The sequence below is a fragment of the Montipora capricornis genome, chromosome 13 (genome assembly GCF_036669925.1).
Source record: "Montipora capricornis isolate CH-2021 chromosome 13, ASM3666992v2, whole genome shotgun sequence".
In the NCBI taxonomy this organism is placed as follows: Eukaryota; Metazoa; Cnidaria; class Anthozoa; order Scleractinia; family Acroporidae; genus Montipora; species Montipora capricornis.
In genome coordinates, this window is record NC_090895.1 from 19018189 (window position 1) to 19036692 (window position 18504).

The window sequence follows — 18504 nt, forward strand, 5'->3', positions numbered from 1 at the left end:
ACAGATTTTTTTATAGCCATAGGTGTGTTTCCTGTAGAACTATTAGATTACCAAGTTTCAATGGTCTGCGCCGCAAATTGGCCAAGGTAGCTCTATTTATATACTCAATATAGTATTGGGTTGATTGTATGACGTCATCACTCATCTCATTTGCATATTTTACCCATTTTTCAAACTTAAATATCTCCGGAACTAAGGAAGATATTTGCAAACGGTAAGTGGCGTTTTCGTTCTTTCATGGAATTCTATGCGATACACTCAAAAAATCAAGGGGTAAAAATTTGATCATAGTACCACTTTAAACCTTTTTTTAATATTGTTGATTAATTATCTTTGAAAAATGCGTTGTTGAGATCTGCTTTTCCCGCATATCCATACAACCGCGCGAAAATACCTTTGAATTGGTAGGCACCGTCCTTAAACTGTTTTTTCCACTTATGAGTTTTATAACTACCCAGTGTTCCAGAGGTTTTATTTTTATTTCGCTGCTTCGTGGTTGGGCTTCGCCGCTCATAGAGATTACGCTAAAGAAAAAAAACCTCTGGTATTCCGGGTATATTATGACAAGCCCACATTGACAGAGTGCTTGTACTGGTAGGTCTAATTTCTTTGTGTTGGATAACGTGCTGAAAGAAAGAAGTCATTGTGGCGCATATGCAGGAATGCATCCCGTTGTACACGATATTGTTCAGGGATATTTTTTCTATGTAAAAGTTTTATTAGTGTTTTAATCACAATAAAATTAACCTCAAAAGTAAGTTTCACTGTGTTATTCATAGTTGTAAAACAAAACAATAACAAAGCGCTTGCATTGAAGGGTACTTGTTCGCGTCCCCGATTTGTTTGTCTTGTTTGAGCTGTTTTCCGCTTTGCTATCTTTCGGAAAATTTTTAGCACTTTATGTCACCGGTTTGCGACTTTACACGTCTTATTACATCATCTGTTCATGACCTTCATGACTTCTTTAATGTGCAGATCAACCCATTTAATGTCAAAACCCTTTTGCTCTCCATAACCTTGGATCTAGTAGACCTTTTGTTACAAGTTCATTAACCGCAAATGGATATTCATTCAAGCGAAAAAGCATACAATAACACGAACGGAGTTTCAAGTATGTGATGGAACGTTCGTCATCGTATGTAGCATAGAATTTGACAATCAGTAGCGTCTTTGTGCAATCAATAAACAAATTCACACATTCAAAGACGCAAATAACGCAGTACATTGTGTCTATTTCTTTTTTAATTGGAATTGCATGATTTCAACTTTCTTTACATTTTTTTTACAACCCGTAAATATGACTCTTTACACTGTAAAGAGCCAGTTAGGTTATAATGGACCAATTTCGATATAATATTAAAATTCCGTCCGAAACAAAAGGTATCATATAGAACTCATAGAGGCTCTGGGGATTAAACTCATACAAATCCTTATATTTATTCCCCAGAGCCTCGAGACGATGCCTTTTGTTTCGGACTGAATTTTCATACATCGAAATTGGTGTATTTCAACTCTCTTCCAGTGAATATGACTCTTTACAGTGTAAAGAGTCATATTTACGGGTTGTAACAAGATTAAAGAAAGCTGACATCATACAATTCCAAGTGGAAAAGTAGACACAATGTATTGCGTTAATGGATTTCCAAAAACGTAGTCTTGTTGAATGTGTGAATTTCAAGTTTATTGCTTGCACAAAGACGCTTATAAAAGTTCGAAAACGCTAATGAACCTGCACAAACATATTCATGATTGTCAAATTCGATGCTACATACGATGACGAACGTTCCATCACACTCTTGAAACTCCGTTCGTGTTATTGTAGGCCTGTTCGCTCTAATCACAATGCTCTTTCGCTTGAATGATTATCCCTTTGCGGTTAATGAACAGCAAAAGGTTTAGTTCAATTTTCAAGTGCTATTGGGACATTTAACCCACCACCAACTCTCCATACCAAATATTATTTTATATGGCCAATTAAGACAAAAAGGGTAGGATTTTACTTAGATGGTACTCACCATTTGAGGACGGAATGCTTATTTAATTAATGCGTGATGGCCTTTTTGTATAAAAGCAGTTATGAATGGAGATGGTTATGAAACTCGACAAGTTCCTTTGTTTCATGTTTTGGTCTGTATTTTTGGCCTTGACCCTGCAAAAAACACACCTTTTTTCGAGAAGATAACCAATCAAATCCTTTGGTTAAATTATTCGCAACTAATTTGCAAACCTGAACGAAGCAAAAACAAAAGATTTTGCAGGGTCACAGTCAATTCAACATCGATTGCAACAACATTCTTCTCGCTTTTGTAGGTTTGAAGGTTTCATAACAAGTCCCTCTGGTCGAGTTTCATAATCATCTCTATGCCTTAACTGTGGCTACACTAGTTTAAAGCTTAATGCTTGATGGCTTTTTGTTTAGTTCAAGCGTAGAGACGCAATAACTGGGTTTTAGACGCGTCAAACATGATTTCTCTAATTGGAATAGATTATTAAACAGTTTAAATTCCTGTAAAACGAGATTGGGTATTATGTATCCTGTCCTAAACAGGAAACAGGGTCTTAAAATACAGGGTGTTGTCCTACACAGGGTAGGCTTTTTAGAGTATTTTGTCTTAAACTGGTTCTGTATTTCAAACCTTCGGTGGCACCCCTATACCCAAACATAGAGCCTACCTAAACTGGTTCAGGATTCCAAACACTCGGAGGCACCCCTATACCCAGACATGGGTCAAGTACGCTCTTTACCATTCTGATATACACCCCCATTACTACACTAATACGTTAACTACAACTCACGTCAAAAATAAACCAATGAACAATCGCTATTTCAAATGAGGTCACACTCGGGCTTCGGTTAGATAATTGCGATATTCAAATTAACTTTGCAGTTAATAAAAGACTATTCTCGAATAATACGAAGCACGCGGGGAGTATTTTGACTATAACACAGTCAGTATAGCTCATTGCCCTTTGGCCTAATTCTCCTTTCGAAAAGAGCTTCATAGTATGGCATACATTCTTCCACGACAGAAGCTACTTGAGGCGGAAAATCCTCAATGTCGAAAGCTGCACAGGGTCGATTTCTACTCTTGTTTTCCCTTGCTTTAAATCCTGAACTTTTCAGTAAGCCCTCGTGCCATCCAGGCCAGATATTCCATTCTGGTATCGGCCCAGGTTACCATGAGGTCATGTTCTCCTCATATTCCAGTCCCACTGCCTCACAATAGCTCTTTAGGACATCCTTAGGAGAATCCAGCAGATCATCTGCGTCGACAACAACAGGATCTCTGTGAACGTTTCGCACAACGAACTCGTATAGCTCGGCCATCTGTCGGAAACCTGCTTCTGCGGGATCAAAGTAATCCCATCCCGTAAGCTTCGGGTTTGTAGAGGCTTTGTAAAGGGAGTAAACTGCCCTTAGTGGATGGCGAATCAGAAATGAATGCTTGAAGTCTTTAAAGCCCTCTTGTGTGAAGATATCAAACCTGTTCTCTAAGTAGTAAGCCATCTCCTTTGAGAAGAGGAAATCTCTTCCGTCGTACTCGTTTTGAAGCAGCTCGCTGACACTGCGATATGTTGCTTGTTGATTAACCTCTTGGGATGCATATCGCGGACTCTGCCTCTCGGGGCCAAAATAAAAAGCTACGGAGAACGGTTCATGTAAGATTTTGGAGTTCTTGAGAGTCATGACTGACCTCTCAAATGCCGTCGAGACGCATCTTGGAGCTGTCCATAGAAGAACGCGATTCTTTGACATGTTGTTAGACCTGATCGTTTCACCCGTTTAAAGTGGAGACGTCGAGTTGATTCTTCGTAAGACTCAAATTGTCCGCTGTAATGCGTAAGCGCGTGTATGTGACCATAGTTAATCTAGGGACTGGTTATGAAACCCTGGGAATTTCAAAAGCGGGAACAATACAGTCGCAATTAGATGTTGAACTGACCCTGACCCTGCAAAATCTTTTGTTTTTGGTTCGCAAGTTAATTTCGAATAAATTAGTCGAAGCTTTTGATTGTGTATCGCCAACAATCCGTGATTAGAATTTGTTAGGTGACGTCATAGACATGATTACGCAACTTAAGTCACTTGCTAGTAAGAGGAATTGAGAGAAACTGTGAGATACCACTGGGTAAATATCTTTGCTTGATTATAAGGGATAACTGTTTTTCATATCACTAACGCGATTTGCTGTAATTTAGATTTTGAACCCTATTCAACCTCCCTTGTGAAAAGTACAGCGACTGACAGAAAGCTGGTGTAATAAATGGAGTTGTTTAAAACCGTGGTTAGTTAATCCTCGCTAGCAATACATTCAAAATCCAGTGTGGTTAGCTACTAAGCGACGACTGGAACAGAAGATGACCGACAAAGCTAAGAATTCACGGCGAATTGCCAAGGGAAACTTCACACGAAAGCGGAACATTTTGATCAAGTCCATAGAGACAAGCCAAGGAATCGAGGTAGTAGAAACCAATTACTCAAAACTTGTTGATGCATGGGAAGAACTGGAAGGGAAGCACTTAGAGTATGTTAACTTCCTGACTGACGAGCATTTAGTGGACGAAGAAGAAATCTGGATGACAGAAGTCGAGGAAAAATATTCCAATGCATTTAATCGTAAAGTGAAATATGTCGAAAATGTCACTACAAGCGAAAAGGCAACGCGCGAGCACGCGGCTCGTCAAGAGGCCATTGACAACGCAAAAGTTAAAAGGAACACTGCGCGCGCTGTTTTCGAAGCTTCTTACGAAAGTATTTCGCACGCGTTGCAGTCAAAAGAAATGCCCAATTTTGCGTTAAAAGACTTACAGAAACAAATAGAAGATCAATTTCAAGATTGCAAAACCTTTAACGCTGAACTGTTAGAATTATTGCCCTTTGATTCAGCCGAATCTGAGATGCAATGGATAGCTAAAATCCAAACCTATTATTACGAAATTGTTGAACAAATTGTAGTTAGATATACTAACGTAAAAGAACAAGAGCAGATAAAACAGGAATCTGACGCGACTTCTTCCTTTCTACACCTGGAAAAGGTAAAAATGCCGCACTTTGATGGAGAACTACGTCATTACCCTCAGTTTAAAAGAGATTTCAACAAACAAGTCATGCCACAAATTCGTGGAAGAGATGCCGCATATGTGCTACGCTCTTGTCTTGGAAAAGAACCCGAAGGCCTGGTAAAGAGCATAGACGACGATGTGCAAGAAATGTGGCGAAGACTGGACGAAAAGTATGGAGATCCAGCCAAAATTGCAGACGTTATCATTGACGGCATACGTAGATTCAGAACACTTAAGGAAGGAGAAGATAAACGTTTCATCGAATTCGTGACTCTTGTAGAAGACGGATACAGAGACCTCACAAGACTCGGTCTAGAAGCGGAAATTACAACAACGAGTTCGGTCAGTATTATAGAGAAAGCTTTATCAACAGACATCAGAAGAAAATGGGCGGAAATGGTTAGTTGTCACGGAAGTCACATCGACAAATCAAAAAAGTTCCCAAGTCTTCTTGAATTTCTGCAAAATCAAAGGAGTGCTATTGAATACGACAGTGATTCTCTTCGGACGACGACCAACAATCAACATTACAGAGGCACATCGCACTATACAGAAGGCGTCGAGGAAGTAAGCAAAGAACCCAAACCAAAATGTCTGATTCATGAACACGGAAGACATTGGACAGCAGACTGCAGAATTTATTTAGCCAAGCCAATAGAAGAGAAAAAGACGATCATCAAAGATAAACGAGCCTGTTGGCCGTGCCTAAAGATCGGTCATCGACAACGTACATGCAAATCAAGGAAAGACTGTGGTGTAGGCGGCTGCACAAGAAAGCACCATCCATCTATACACGAGACGGAAGAAACACCTCAGGAAGTCTCAGCCTCAGCAAATGTATGCCACAATACAAAAATTGACACCTGCCTGTTACAAGTACAAAGAGTTAAAACCAAAAGAGGAGAAGCTAATATAATGTGGGATAACGCCGCATCACTTTGTTTTATCACAAACACTAAAGCAAAGCAAGAGAAACTTAAAGGATCCAAAGTCGAACTTTCAGTCATCAAAGTTGGAGCACAGAGCGAGAAGATTAAGACCAACAAATACAAGGTACCTCTTATAGATAAGCAAGGTCACGTCATCGAATTCGAAGCTTACGGCATCGAAAGGATCACCTCAGACGTTGAAAGTGTTAACATAGACGACATAGTACATCTTTTCAAGAACGTCACAAAGGAAGAAATCGAGCGACCCTCAGGACCTGTGGACATTTTAATCGGTTACGAATATGCAGCCTATCACCCGGAAAGAGAACAAAACATCGGTCATCTTGTGCTCTTAAGGAATCGTTTCGGGCGATGTATTGGAGGAACGCACCCGTTACTTAAAGAATCACATCTGTATCACGATTTCATCAATGCCAGAGTCAACACAGTTGTAGGCAAAATCAATATAGAAGACTTTTACAAAATTGAGAACCTTGGCGTAGAATGCAAACCGAAATGTGGAGGATGTAAATGTGGAAAATGTTCCTTAGGCGCGAAAGACTGCACTATTCAAGAAGAGCGAGAGCTGGAACTAATCGAACGAAATCTAAACTTTAACAGAGGAAAATCGCTGGGTCGCTGAGTATCCCTGGATCAAGGATCCTCAGAATCTTCCTGACAACCGGAAGGTCGCTTTCGCGAAACTGATAACGACCGAGAAACGTCTAAGAAGGAACACCGAACACGCAAAAGTGTATGACAACCAGATAAAAGACATGGTAACTAGAGGAGTTGCAAGGAAACTCTCCAAAAAGGAACTAACACTCTACAAAGGACCGGTGCATTATATCGGACATCATGAAGTTCTCAAGCCTGATTCCAAATCTACCCCAGTGCGCATAGTGTTCAATAGCAGCGCCAATTACATGGGTCATATCTTGAATGAGTATTGGGCTAAAGGTCCTGACCTACTCAATAACTTATTGGGAGTCCTTATACGTTTCCGAGAGAATAAAGTAGCCTTCATTGGTGATATTAAAAAGATGTACCACACTGTGAAGATGACAGAGTTAGATCAGCACACCCACCGATTTCTGTGGAGGGATATGGATAGTACAAGAGAACCCGACACATACATAATGCTCAGAGTTTCATTCGGTGACAAGCCGTCAGCTACGATTGCAACCGTTGCTTTGAGAAAAACCGCAGAGATGTCAAGAGAGAAATACCCAGAAGCAGCAGATATAATACAAAGAAATACGTACATGGACGACATAATCGAAAGTACGGACGATCGCAAACAAGCTATTAAACTGACTCAAGATATCGAGAAGGCTATTATTAAAGGAGGATTTGAAGTCAAAGAGTGGATGTTCTCAAGCGATACTGACAGACAAGAAAAAACAAATATACCGATCGAGGAACAAACAGAAAAGATACTTGGAGTTAAATGGAGTCAATCAGAAGATCAACTGTGTTTCGAAGTCAAGGTTAACTTTACTACCAAGCGAATACATACTTCAAGGTCTACGAGCGATATCGTCCCCACCCAAGATCCCCAACAGCTCACAAAGCGTATAATCTTGTCACAGATCAACAGCGTGTATGATCCCCTAGGGTTGGCAGGACCATTTACAGTAAGGGCCAAAATTCTTTTACGCCGTTTGTGGGGAACTGAACCGAAACTTGACTGGGACGACCCTATACCCGAGGAAAACCAACAGAATTGGTCTATTTTCTTCAACGATTTGAAAGACATGAATCAAATCAGATTTACGAGATGCCTTAAACCAATGGATGCTATTGGCGACCCCATTCTCGTTGTGTTTAGTGACGCATCCAAAGACGCATACGCTGCATGTGCATATGTACGGTGGCAAAGAAAGAATAACCAATTTGAGAGCAATTTAATACTGTCCAAAATTCGTCTTGCACCAATAAAAAAGATGTCCATTGACCGTATAGAACTGTGTGGAGCGGTACTGAACAAACGTCTAAAAGTGTTCATAGAAAAGGAATGTAGATATCGCTTTGAAAAGATCTACCACATCGTAGACTCTCAGATTGTACATGCCATGATACAGAAAAGCTCATACGGGTTCAACACGTTCGCCGCCACTAGAATAGGTGAAATACAGGAAGGAACAAACCCTGAAAACTGGTATTGGGTAGAGAGTAAATATAACATAGCTGACTGTTTGACAAGAGGCAGGAAGCCCGATGACATTGGACTTGAAAGCACATGGCAAAAGGGTCCCGATTTTCTTAAACAAACAGAAGACAAGTGGCCAATCACTCGTGATTACTTGGAGCCAAAACTATCCGAAGTAATCCGGACTACAATGGTAACGAAGATAGAAGGACCTCATGACACCCTAGCGTTACGAATTGACATCGCCAAATATTCGAGTTACGGCAAACTACTACGTGTCACTGCAAGAATTTTGAAATTTTACAGCAAATTTCCCAAACCGTCATTTAAAAGCGCAACGCAAGAACTGACACCTGAAGATATTAAAAAGTCAGAGATTTTCTGGATCAAAGAGATTCAGCAGAACATGAGAAATGATATTGAAAATGGCAAGTACAACCGTTTGTGTCCTATCACACGCAAAGACGGCATCTATGTAGTAAGCAGTCGTACTGCAAAGTTACAAACAAATTACGGTGACAACGAAGTTATATTACTACCATATGATCATCCGTTCTCACATCTCTATGTAGCACAAACTCATGCAAGAGGACATCATGGCATTCTAACTACTGCCAGCAAAGTGCGCACCAAATACTGGATACCCAAACTCCTTAAGTTGGTAAAATCGATTAAGTTCAGATGCGTTATCTGCAAAAAACTTGCTAAGAAAACAAGTCAGCAAGTGATGGGCCAATTACCTGAAGACAGATTGAAGCCAGCACCGCCATGGTACAGTACAGGAATTGATCTTTTTGGTCCCTTTAAAATTCGGGACGAGGTAAAGAAGAGAACGTTCTCTAAAGCTTACGGAGCATATTTATGCCCAAATGACTTACTGTTAGGCAGAGCCACAAGCAGGATACCAAATGGCCCATTTGATGAAAACGCGAACACCCAAAAACGTTTCACGTTCGTCCAGACAATTGTTCATACATTCTGGAAAAAATGGAACTCGAACTACTTCCCAAGCTTGATATTAAGGCAAAAATGGCACACATCTCACCGAAATTTGAAAATCGGAGACGTAGTTATGATACAAGATTCCAACTTAGTGAGAGGAAACTGGAAGCTTGGAAAAGTGTCAAATGTTTACCCAGGTGCAGATGGGAAAGTGCGAAGAGTAGACGTGCAATACAAGAATCTCACCGTAAACGAACCTATGAAGCAATACCAAGGCAAAGGATATGTCACTGTTCAACGTCCTGTACAGAGACTTGTATTACTTATACCGATTGATGAAAACAAAATTAACTTCTAAGTGAACTTTCAGATACTATTTACTATGATTACTGTAACCTTTTTTTGGCGGGGGAGTGTATCGCCAACAATCCGTGATTAGAATTTGTTAGGTGACGTCATAGACATGATTACGCAACTTAAGTCACTTGCTAGTAAGAGGAATTGAGAGAAACTGTGAGATACCACTGGGTAAATATCTTTGCTTGATTATAAGGGATAACTGTTTTTCATATCACTAACGCGATTTGCTGTAATTTAGATTTTGAACCCTATTCAACCTCCCTTGTGAAAAGTACAGCGACTGACAGAAAGCTGGTGTAATAAATGGAGTTGTTTAAAACCGTGGTTAGTTAATCCTCGCTAGCAATACAGATTGGTTATCCTGCCGAAAAAAGCGTGTTTTTGTCGGGTTTTGTACAGGATCAAGGCCAAAAAAGCGAACAAAAACATGAAACAAAGAAACTTGTCGAGTTTCATAACCAGCCTACACTATTAACTCTGATGTGACTGAAGATCAATTCAAAGGGCGAAAGATCTGCGTTTGTTATTGTTATGGTAAAGAGAAACTCAGATTAGTGAGGGGCGCAGCGTGGCAAAGGTTGAAAATGGATCAAAGGAATATTTGGATATTGACCGCTGTTACTCAACAATGGATGCTCACTAGACCTTAAAAATTGATGAAGGAGAATAGCGAGGGGCGCAGCGCCGCAAAAGGTTGAAAATGGATGCAATTTGAATATTTGGATATTGATAGCTGATTCTCAACAGTGGTTACTCGCTGGACCTTGAGAACTTGATCAAGAAGAAGTAAATTCATCCATGTGACCATCGCTGGAGAATGAGCGTGACTAGTGTTAGAGGAGTGTGATTTTATCGGCGAGATATGAGGTAAGCTAGAAACTAATTCCCAGCCTTTCCTCTATTTACTAGGTACGAGTGACAACTCAGAAGTTGCTTAAATGATCGCGCAGAATGTCTCTGTTTTTCGCGAGTCTCGTTAAATCAGGCAAATAACCACACAGAAAGCGAGCAAATCACCAGGACAATAACGTATGGCTTTCTTATTATTTAGGAGCAAGGGTGGCACAGTCGGTTAGTGCGCGACCTTGGTGCATAAGGTCCCGAGTTCGATCCCTGGATCTCACATCCTTGTTTCGACTTCTTTCCTTTAGCCTAAGTAGCTTTAAATACCCTTAAAACGGAGCACTGATGGAAAGAGGGGGGTAAAATGAGCGTACCTTCGGCTTCCTGGGAGAGTACTCTCTAGAGAGTAAAGGAACTTCCGACGTTAAATAACGTGTACCTTTACCTTTACCTTTTAGGTGTATATATCTTTTTGAGTCTGTTATCGGGATTCCCATACAAATCCTTGAAGTTTTTAACCTTCCAAGCCTGGGCCTCCTGTGGTATCATACGACTTTCGTTTTCACTGAGATTTAAGCTACTTATGCTTGTGCTTGTATCGTACGCTTGTGCAGACCCTGAGAAATTTTGCGTCCGGTCATTGCAAAAAGATGGGCTTCGTGTGTTGGGCAGTTAAAATCGCTGACTTAAATTCTTATCAAAGAGAAACTGGAGCGTATAAGTTAGATGTTTGCGGCTCTTCACAGAATGAGTACGGTAGAATTCGTATGATTGAAACATTTTTCTCCCTTGCGATTCAAACCTATTTTCTTCCGCGCTGTTCCAGTGGAGTCGTTTCGTTTGAAAAACCCCACTTCTTGCAGTCCTTTGGTTGAACTGCTTTAAGGTGTGTAGCCTCCCCGCAGACGTCCTTTGGGGCTCGTTTGTCACGTATTCATTTCTTCCGCAGCAGTAGAAATACCGATTGACTAGGGCCGAAAGAACAACAATCCTACCTCCTGCCTCTGATAACAGCATTGAAGCAAACATAGCGAGAATTAACTATTACCGAAACAATGTCTATAGTCATGCCACCAAGGCCTTCGTCGACGATTCATCATTCAATGTGTTGTGGCTGGATATTAGCAATGCTTTAATTACACTTGGACTTAGATCTGGAACAAGACATGCAACGGTGACAAGCCTACTGAAGACTGAAAGCATGGATCCTGATGTTGAGGACCACTATCGAGACTTGTTGATGGAGTGGAAGAAAAATGATGAGAATACGAAGGAAAAACTAGAAGAACTTGAATGTATGCCTTCTGAGCTCAAGGGAGTAACCCGTTAGTAAATTAACTCTTTGACTTCAGTGACCAATTGATATAAATTCTCTCCCCACAAGCTTTTTTTTTAGTATATCATCAAATTCAGGTATAAAAGGAAATGAAAGGTATTAGAATTTTGTGTATCATACCAATTTCCTACTAAGCTTGAGAGTTTCTCAGCTTTCAAGAACACTGAGCTATTGCTAAACTCAGACGTGTTCAAGTATTGTGCGATTTGCCAATCATCTTCTTTGCACCCGAGAATTTCTCTAGCTGAAGAGAATTTTCCTGTGAGAAAAGGAATAAAAAGGAAACCTGAAATTTAATTTAATGTTTGAATGTCTTCTTTTGAAGTTTAGATAAGGACGGTCCTATTAAATAAATCATTTTGTTTTGTATCGTGGAGCAAAGGTACAGACATGACTGCCTTTACACTTAAAAAAAATGTCACTCCATTTGTATTTTTAATCCCTGAATTCATTTGATTCTGAATAATTTGAATTTAAATATTTTTTTAAAAATGAGTAAGTTAAAATCAAAGCAAGGTCTTCGTCAGCCCCGTTACCATTCGCAGGTCGTGTTGCTCAATACATTTGGCAGGTGATATTTTCTACAGCGTAACCTTTGAACCAGACAAAGCATAGGCAACCCGTTGCATGTTTGAGTGTAGAAGGTTTTCACGAAAGATAGAAAAACCCTTGTCTCTGCAAATCCAAATGGCTGGTGTCGAGCAATGTAACCATTCATCCTCACATTCCCTTTTTTAGCATTAAAAAGAAAAGTTCATTCAGTGGAAAAAGGACGAGGTGTGTCATGAGAGATAAGTTAGGAAAAATTGAAGATAGGTTCGCAAAAAATTCAGGTGAAAATCAGACCAAAACAAAAACGAAACATGTGCTGTTAGAAAGGAGCAAAGAAATAAATAACTAGTCACACACCTTTGAATAAGTTAGCCTGGTTTTGCTATAAGGTGTAAGTTGAAATACAATGGGATTCAAGGGTTGGCCAGATCACAACACCGGGAACACTATGCCATACTGTAGAGCAGAAACTTCATTGCTGGACAGAACACGAGAAAGTGTAATCACTTTGCAGTTGTGATTACAGAAAAAAAAAAACTTCCCCAGCTTATTTCTGAAAGGTCCATGAGTGGTCATGTTGTTCTAGCTGGAGTTGTTCCTATGACCTTCCCCAGGGTATTTCGATGCTCAACAAACTAGCCCAACAAGGTGGTCGGTAACAGCTGAAAATGTATTTGAAAACTCACAGGAGTGATCAGCATGTAAAGTTTTCTCACAATTTTAATAAAATGTCAGTCAGACAGGTATGAGAATAAAGAGAAATATCAGCTTAAATTCTGATGACTACCCAACAAAGAAATGCATGGTACTAGTTAGGAGAATGACTATTTTGATCTTGCGAATGAAAGGGGTAACATATTCAAAACGGCCAACTATTGCTTGCTATGACAACATCAAAGTTCTCTTAATGTGTTTTGCCTCTCTGTTTGAGAAGTTGCTCGATATCTGTAGCTTTAACAATCGGGAAATGAGCCAAAACCAAATAAGTCATTCAAGTATTGACCTAACGCAAATTAAATTTCAGCCTGAAGTTTCACTTGCTGTTTTTCGTTTACCTCAACGTTTTGAAAGGTATGTGTGTCGATCCTGCTGGATAAGCTTGTAAAAGTCATTGGAGTGACCAAGCCCACAAAGGCTCACCAGGCCTTTTACCTGGGTGCTAAAACCTTCCCCATAAGCATGCACTTAGACTTCGAAAAATTGAAGGACAAGGCGGAACTTCACGTAAAAAAAAACAACAACGTTTTTCTCATTGAATTTTTGTTTCATCTTGTGAAGAAATTCTAAAGCAGTGGAAGTCGGATAAAGATAGTTCGAAGAACAAGCGTAGAGAAATGAAAGGTACATTCACTTAAAAATAAATGTATATTTATATTAATAAATTATTAATGATTACTAATTATTCATATCAATGAATTCAAGGAAACTCGTTATGTGTGCATTATTATTCAGCATTGTGCGCGCTGAATTTAGTTGAAAAGGCAATGAAAACTTAAAAGTTATAAGTGGCCTTTTAAATCTAAAATTTCAGTCGACCTAGTATAGGCCTTGTTGAGAGAATACGGAGATACACGACACTCAGTGACACGAAAATATCTCCCACCCTACACCACAAGCACAAGCAGCTCAGACGCAATGTACGCTTTATTAATTTTAAACTAGATTGTTAGACAGCGAGAAATAAACATTAACTCTCCGAGCACCTACTCGACCACATCTTTATTCCTTAACGCCCAACATTTTCGAATCGAAGGAAATCTTCTTTTTAAGGAATCTCGTTAGCTTTCTCTAACGTAAATTTTGTTTCGATGCGTAGAGGGGCACCTAAAAATCCAAGATGGCAGTCAGTCATTGTCATTCCAAGGGTGGAACAGAAGAGTGGAGGGGGGGGGGGGGGGGAGGGGAGGAACTTTTCTTATGCAGCGGGCCTGAAAATTGTTTTTGAAAAAATACAGCAAAACAGACAAACTGGTAACTAGAACAGAATAAGGAAGCTGCCCTATGCGGGCACAAGAAAAGCAAACTCGAATGAGAGATGGCCTATATATAAAAATATATATATTGGAAAACTTAGTTTTGTCGCGTTGTCGCTATTTCTTTCTCAAAGGACACGTTCCTCCGAATTCGTAAATGATTTGCTATCGTGGCCGCATGGACAATCTTTTGAAACATACAATACATCGCATTGGACGACTGTCAGTGACTCTAGTAGCTTTCCTTGAATTGGTTATTGGTTAATTAAATGGACGTGTTCAGTTTTGTACATAGAGATGCTGAAAAAACTGGAAAAGGATGAAGGTGTTACTAAAGAAAAACTGAAGGAGATGCAAGGTGGGGATTTCGTTGGAATTTACTCGCGCAGATTTTCCCACCGGGACAAACTTGTGTTTGAGTTCTTTAATCTTGGTGTTTGTATTGGAAAGTTTAATTTAAGTGCTTTTTCATATAAAGATGCTGACAAGGCTTGAGAGAGATGATGGTTGTACTGAAGAAAAACTGAAGGAGGAAGGTAGGAATTTCGTTAATATTTAGTCGCGCAGGTTGTCTCATCAGGATCGGGTACTTGTGCCGGGTGCAGAGTTGGTTGTTAATATACCCGCAATGTTAGGAAGGCGACTAAACGCTCCAAACATTGCAACGACCAAGAAAATTAGACGGAGTCGGTAGGAGTATTTTATCTTAATGACCAACTTTCATTTAGTACAACAAATAAACAACACTAGTGTCTTGTCGAGATCTTGTGCTCAAGTATGTAGCTTAACGACAATGTAGAGGATATCACATGGCCATGCGGGGATACGAATTTTACCTTCGAGTGCTGATATTATCTCTCACCAGTGAGCGAAGCGAAAGAGTGCGAGATACTATCAGCACGAGGAAAAAACCTCGTTTCCCCAAGCGGCCATGTAATTAATGTTTTCTTTATTATAGAGATGATGAAATGTCCAGATTAAAAACGACTTGTTTTATTCAATTTCGAAATGGCTAAAAAGTGGCCATCAACTGATAAAGCACTTATGTTGTGTAGCATGAAACTGAAATTGAGTCTACAATCTATGGTTGAGAAAATTATATTAAGGCACAAAAGTATCTCACAAAGAAGGGAAAGTTCGCTTTTTATTGGCTACTCGAGTTAGTTACTATGACGACACCTACATTTTCACACGTGAAAGATAAAAATTATATCTTCACTGCTTGCTGTGAATATATGATTTGTTAGAAAAAGGAAAATCCTTGTATTTCATCAGTATCTATATAATAAAGTGGTAGACTTTTAACTGGTGCATTCAGCTTAACCTAGGGCCAGGTGTCAGTAGCGCCATTTAAAGTGTTTAATTATCCATTGAAAACTTTCTCCATTCCGATTGACTAAGAGAAATGCAGTTTTCACGTAACAATCCGCAGAAAAGAGGTAATTCAGTGCAAAAAGAAATAACAAACTAAACATCGTCATTGGTCAGCGATCAAAGAAACCTGACTGGTGGAATGTTTTCATGAAAAGAGTGGGTTAATTGCTTCTGCTTGACGATCTTCGAAATTTTTGTGGATTTTTCTTTTGTTATTTGAGATACTACAACGGGCTCGTGCAATTTTGTTCAAATTTTAAAAAATCTGAACTCGCTCTTATTTGTTCCAAATTGCACCCAAAATTATATCATTACCTAGACAATGTAAAGTGTTAAAGGTTGCTTTTGGTTCAAAAAAATGAATGGTTAACTTTTCAGTTACTAAACACGTTCAACATCGTTTTTTTTCCCTCCCAGATGCTTCTGACACCGCTAAGTTTATCGAGGGTTTTCGACAGCTGTACAAAATCCGTGAAGGATGGCTCGCACCCTTCCCATGGTGCGAAGAGTTTCGATTCCATCTTGATAACATTTTTACTAGGCTAAAAATGCTCAGCAGGAAAAAAGAGCGAGGGATAAAGACTAATGACATCGTTAACAAGTTTGAAATCTTCACACCACACGAACACTGTCCTCAGCTGAGGACGGTCTTAATTGAAGGGCAGCCAGGCATGGGGAAAACAACTTATTGTAACAAGGTTAATTTTGACTGGGCCATGATCTAGATGTAGAGGTAAACAACACTTTCCCGATGTCCAAGTGTTGCTGTTGCTGAAGTGTAGAGATATTAACTCTGACCTTTGGGAGGCTATTGATGACCAGCTTTTGCCTGCATGGAGATGTTAAAGAAGAGAAAAGAAAGGAATTCTTCTCGTTCATTCGGAAACATCAGGGAAATGTCCTACTAGTACTTGATGGACTGGACGAGTTGCCCATGAGTGAATTACCGATGTATAAGAAGATCATTCAAGGGAGAATGCTTCCAAAATGTCATCTAGTGGTTACTGCACGGCACTAAGCTGGGATAAGGGCTCGAGAATGCTGCAACGCCATTTTAGAAATCGAAGGATTTACCGAAGAGGACAAGAAAGACTTTATTAAGAGATATTTTACAAACTTGTGGTATTTGGCCGAGAAGCTCTTCGAAAAAATACGCCCCGACAAAGCATTACAAGACCTGACCTGCTCAATGATGACATGTATTTCGAGGATAGCGCCTTTCGGAATTGTTCAAGCGACTTACTACCTAAATTGGGATTTCTGTCTATTCAGCCTGGACGCAGCAAACGAAGACCGAGTCTCTACTACGGGTTTCTCCACAAGAGTTTTCAGGAGCTGTTCGCAGCCTTTTTCCTGTGTTGCCAACTTGTAGATGGGCAGATTAGTCCTAATGGCCTATTTGCTGACACCAGATATTTTGGAGAGCTTAAACAAGTGCTTACATTTTTGTGCGGTATCAGAGGCACCCAACGCGAATATAGCTCAAAACCACTTAAACATAGCATTGTTAAACGTATTTTGTGCTTATACGGTAAATATAGGCATATTTTAATCCCCTAAAAATGTTTCATCTGTTCGGATTTCCTAACTGAAAGTCTAGTGATCCGAAAATCATAGGGATCAAAACTTACCTTTTTTTCGAAAATTTCAGCCAGAAAAAAGGCTCCCAAAAATTCTAGGTGACCTTTTTAGGGTAAAAATCCGTTAGAAATGGGCAATTATACCATTTTTCAGATGTTCGAAAATCCCAGGAGAGGCAGGCAACCAAGACATTTTACAACAAATGTTCCGAAAATTCTAGATCTCAAATCGGCTTCCGAACAGATATTTTCCGAAAATTAACGTTGGGTGCCTCTGCGGTATGCTGGCATTGCGTTGGAAAGGAAAAGTATCTGCACTGATGGTGAGCATAGTACATGTGGTCAACCAGGAGGAGAGAAGTGGCCCCGGTACAAATGAATGCAAGAAAGATCAGAGTACCTTCGACCGGGAATTAGCTCATTGTCTCGGCTCACTTCTTCGACTTCAGAGCCTCAAGTTTGTCCACTACTTACGTGCTTGTGGTGCTGCTGCATTAGCCGAAACCTTGAAAGCGAATACAACCCTTATAGAATTGGATTTGAGTCGGAATGGAATCGGCCATGTGGGAGCTGTTGCCATAGCTAAGGCAATGAAAATACAGTCTTTCCTAAAATAACTGCATTTAGATAACAATCAAATTAGCCAAGTGGGTGGAGTTGCGCTGGCTGAAGCGATGAAGACAAATTCAAGGCTTAAGGAATTGAATTTGGCTTGCAATGAAATTAGCTCAGTGACTTAGGTAGCTCTGCAATGGCAGACGCTGTGGAAACCAATTCATCCCTCACAAATTAAAGTTGCATTTGGACTCAGATGGAATGAGTGACAATGGTGCTGCTGCACTGGTAAAAGCATTGGCATTGGTTTAATAAATAAAAACAAATGGCCCTGCGTGCCCCGCACGTGCGTTTTACATTTTGATAAATTTCGAGCCGTTCTCTTCTTGACAACGACGTGACGTAACCAAAACGGACGCGAGCACATGGCCATAAATTCCAAATTTTCCTTCCAACCTCCTCGCCGTTTAGATACGTTTTTCTCTTGGAATACTGATACAGGCTTTCCATGCCAATGGAATAATCACGAAATTATTACAAGAACGGGAGATAATATTCTTAGATAACACTCTCGTAGCGTTTGCGGTGTTCCTCGCTTATGCTCCCTACTTTTAAGATCGACGACGTGTTCATCAACGAGAACGCCACAAAACAACGATACCGTTGGTTAAGAAAGAATAAATAAGCGTGCGGTACTCTGCACAAAAACAAATTTAAATCACCAAATATGACGATTTGACGACAACCCGAATGTATAAAAGGTTTAAAAGTGAGTCTCCATTCTCTCTTTGTACTCTAAAGCTACTCGTACCAATCTATTTTTTAGGATACTTTGCCCTCATTG

General features: G+C 39.9%; 2 protein-coding genes across 2 annotated transcripts; one reads left to right on the plus strand and one right to left on the minus strand.

The window, feature by feature from the left end:
• Positions 1-2950: 2950 nt before the first annotated feature.
• On the minus strand, positions 2951-3757 carry LOC138030967 (uncharacterized). The gene is given in 1 exon segment (XM_068878822.1): positions 2951-3757. A coding segment is annotated over 1 exon segment (807 nt).
• A 3012-nt stretch (positions 3758-6769) lies between these two features.
• LOC138030670 (uncharacterized) lies at positions 6770-9445 on the plus strand. Its single transcript, XM_068878554.1, has one exon. It carries the CDS (start codon positions 6770-6772, stop codon positions 9443-9445), a length of 2676 nt encoding a protein of 891 aa, XP_068734655.1.
• Positions 9446-18504: the final 9059 nt, after the last annotated feature.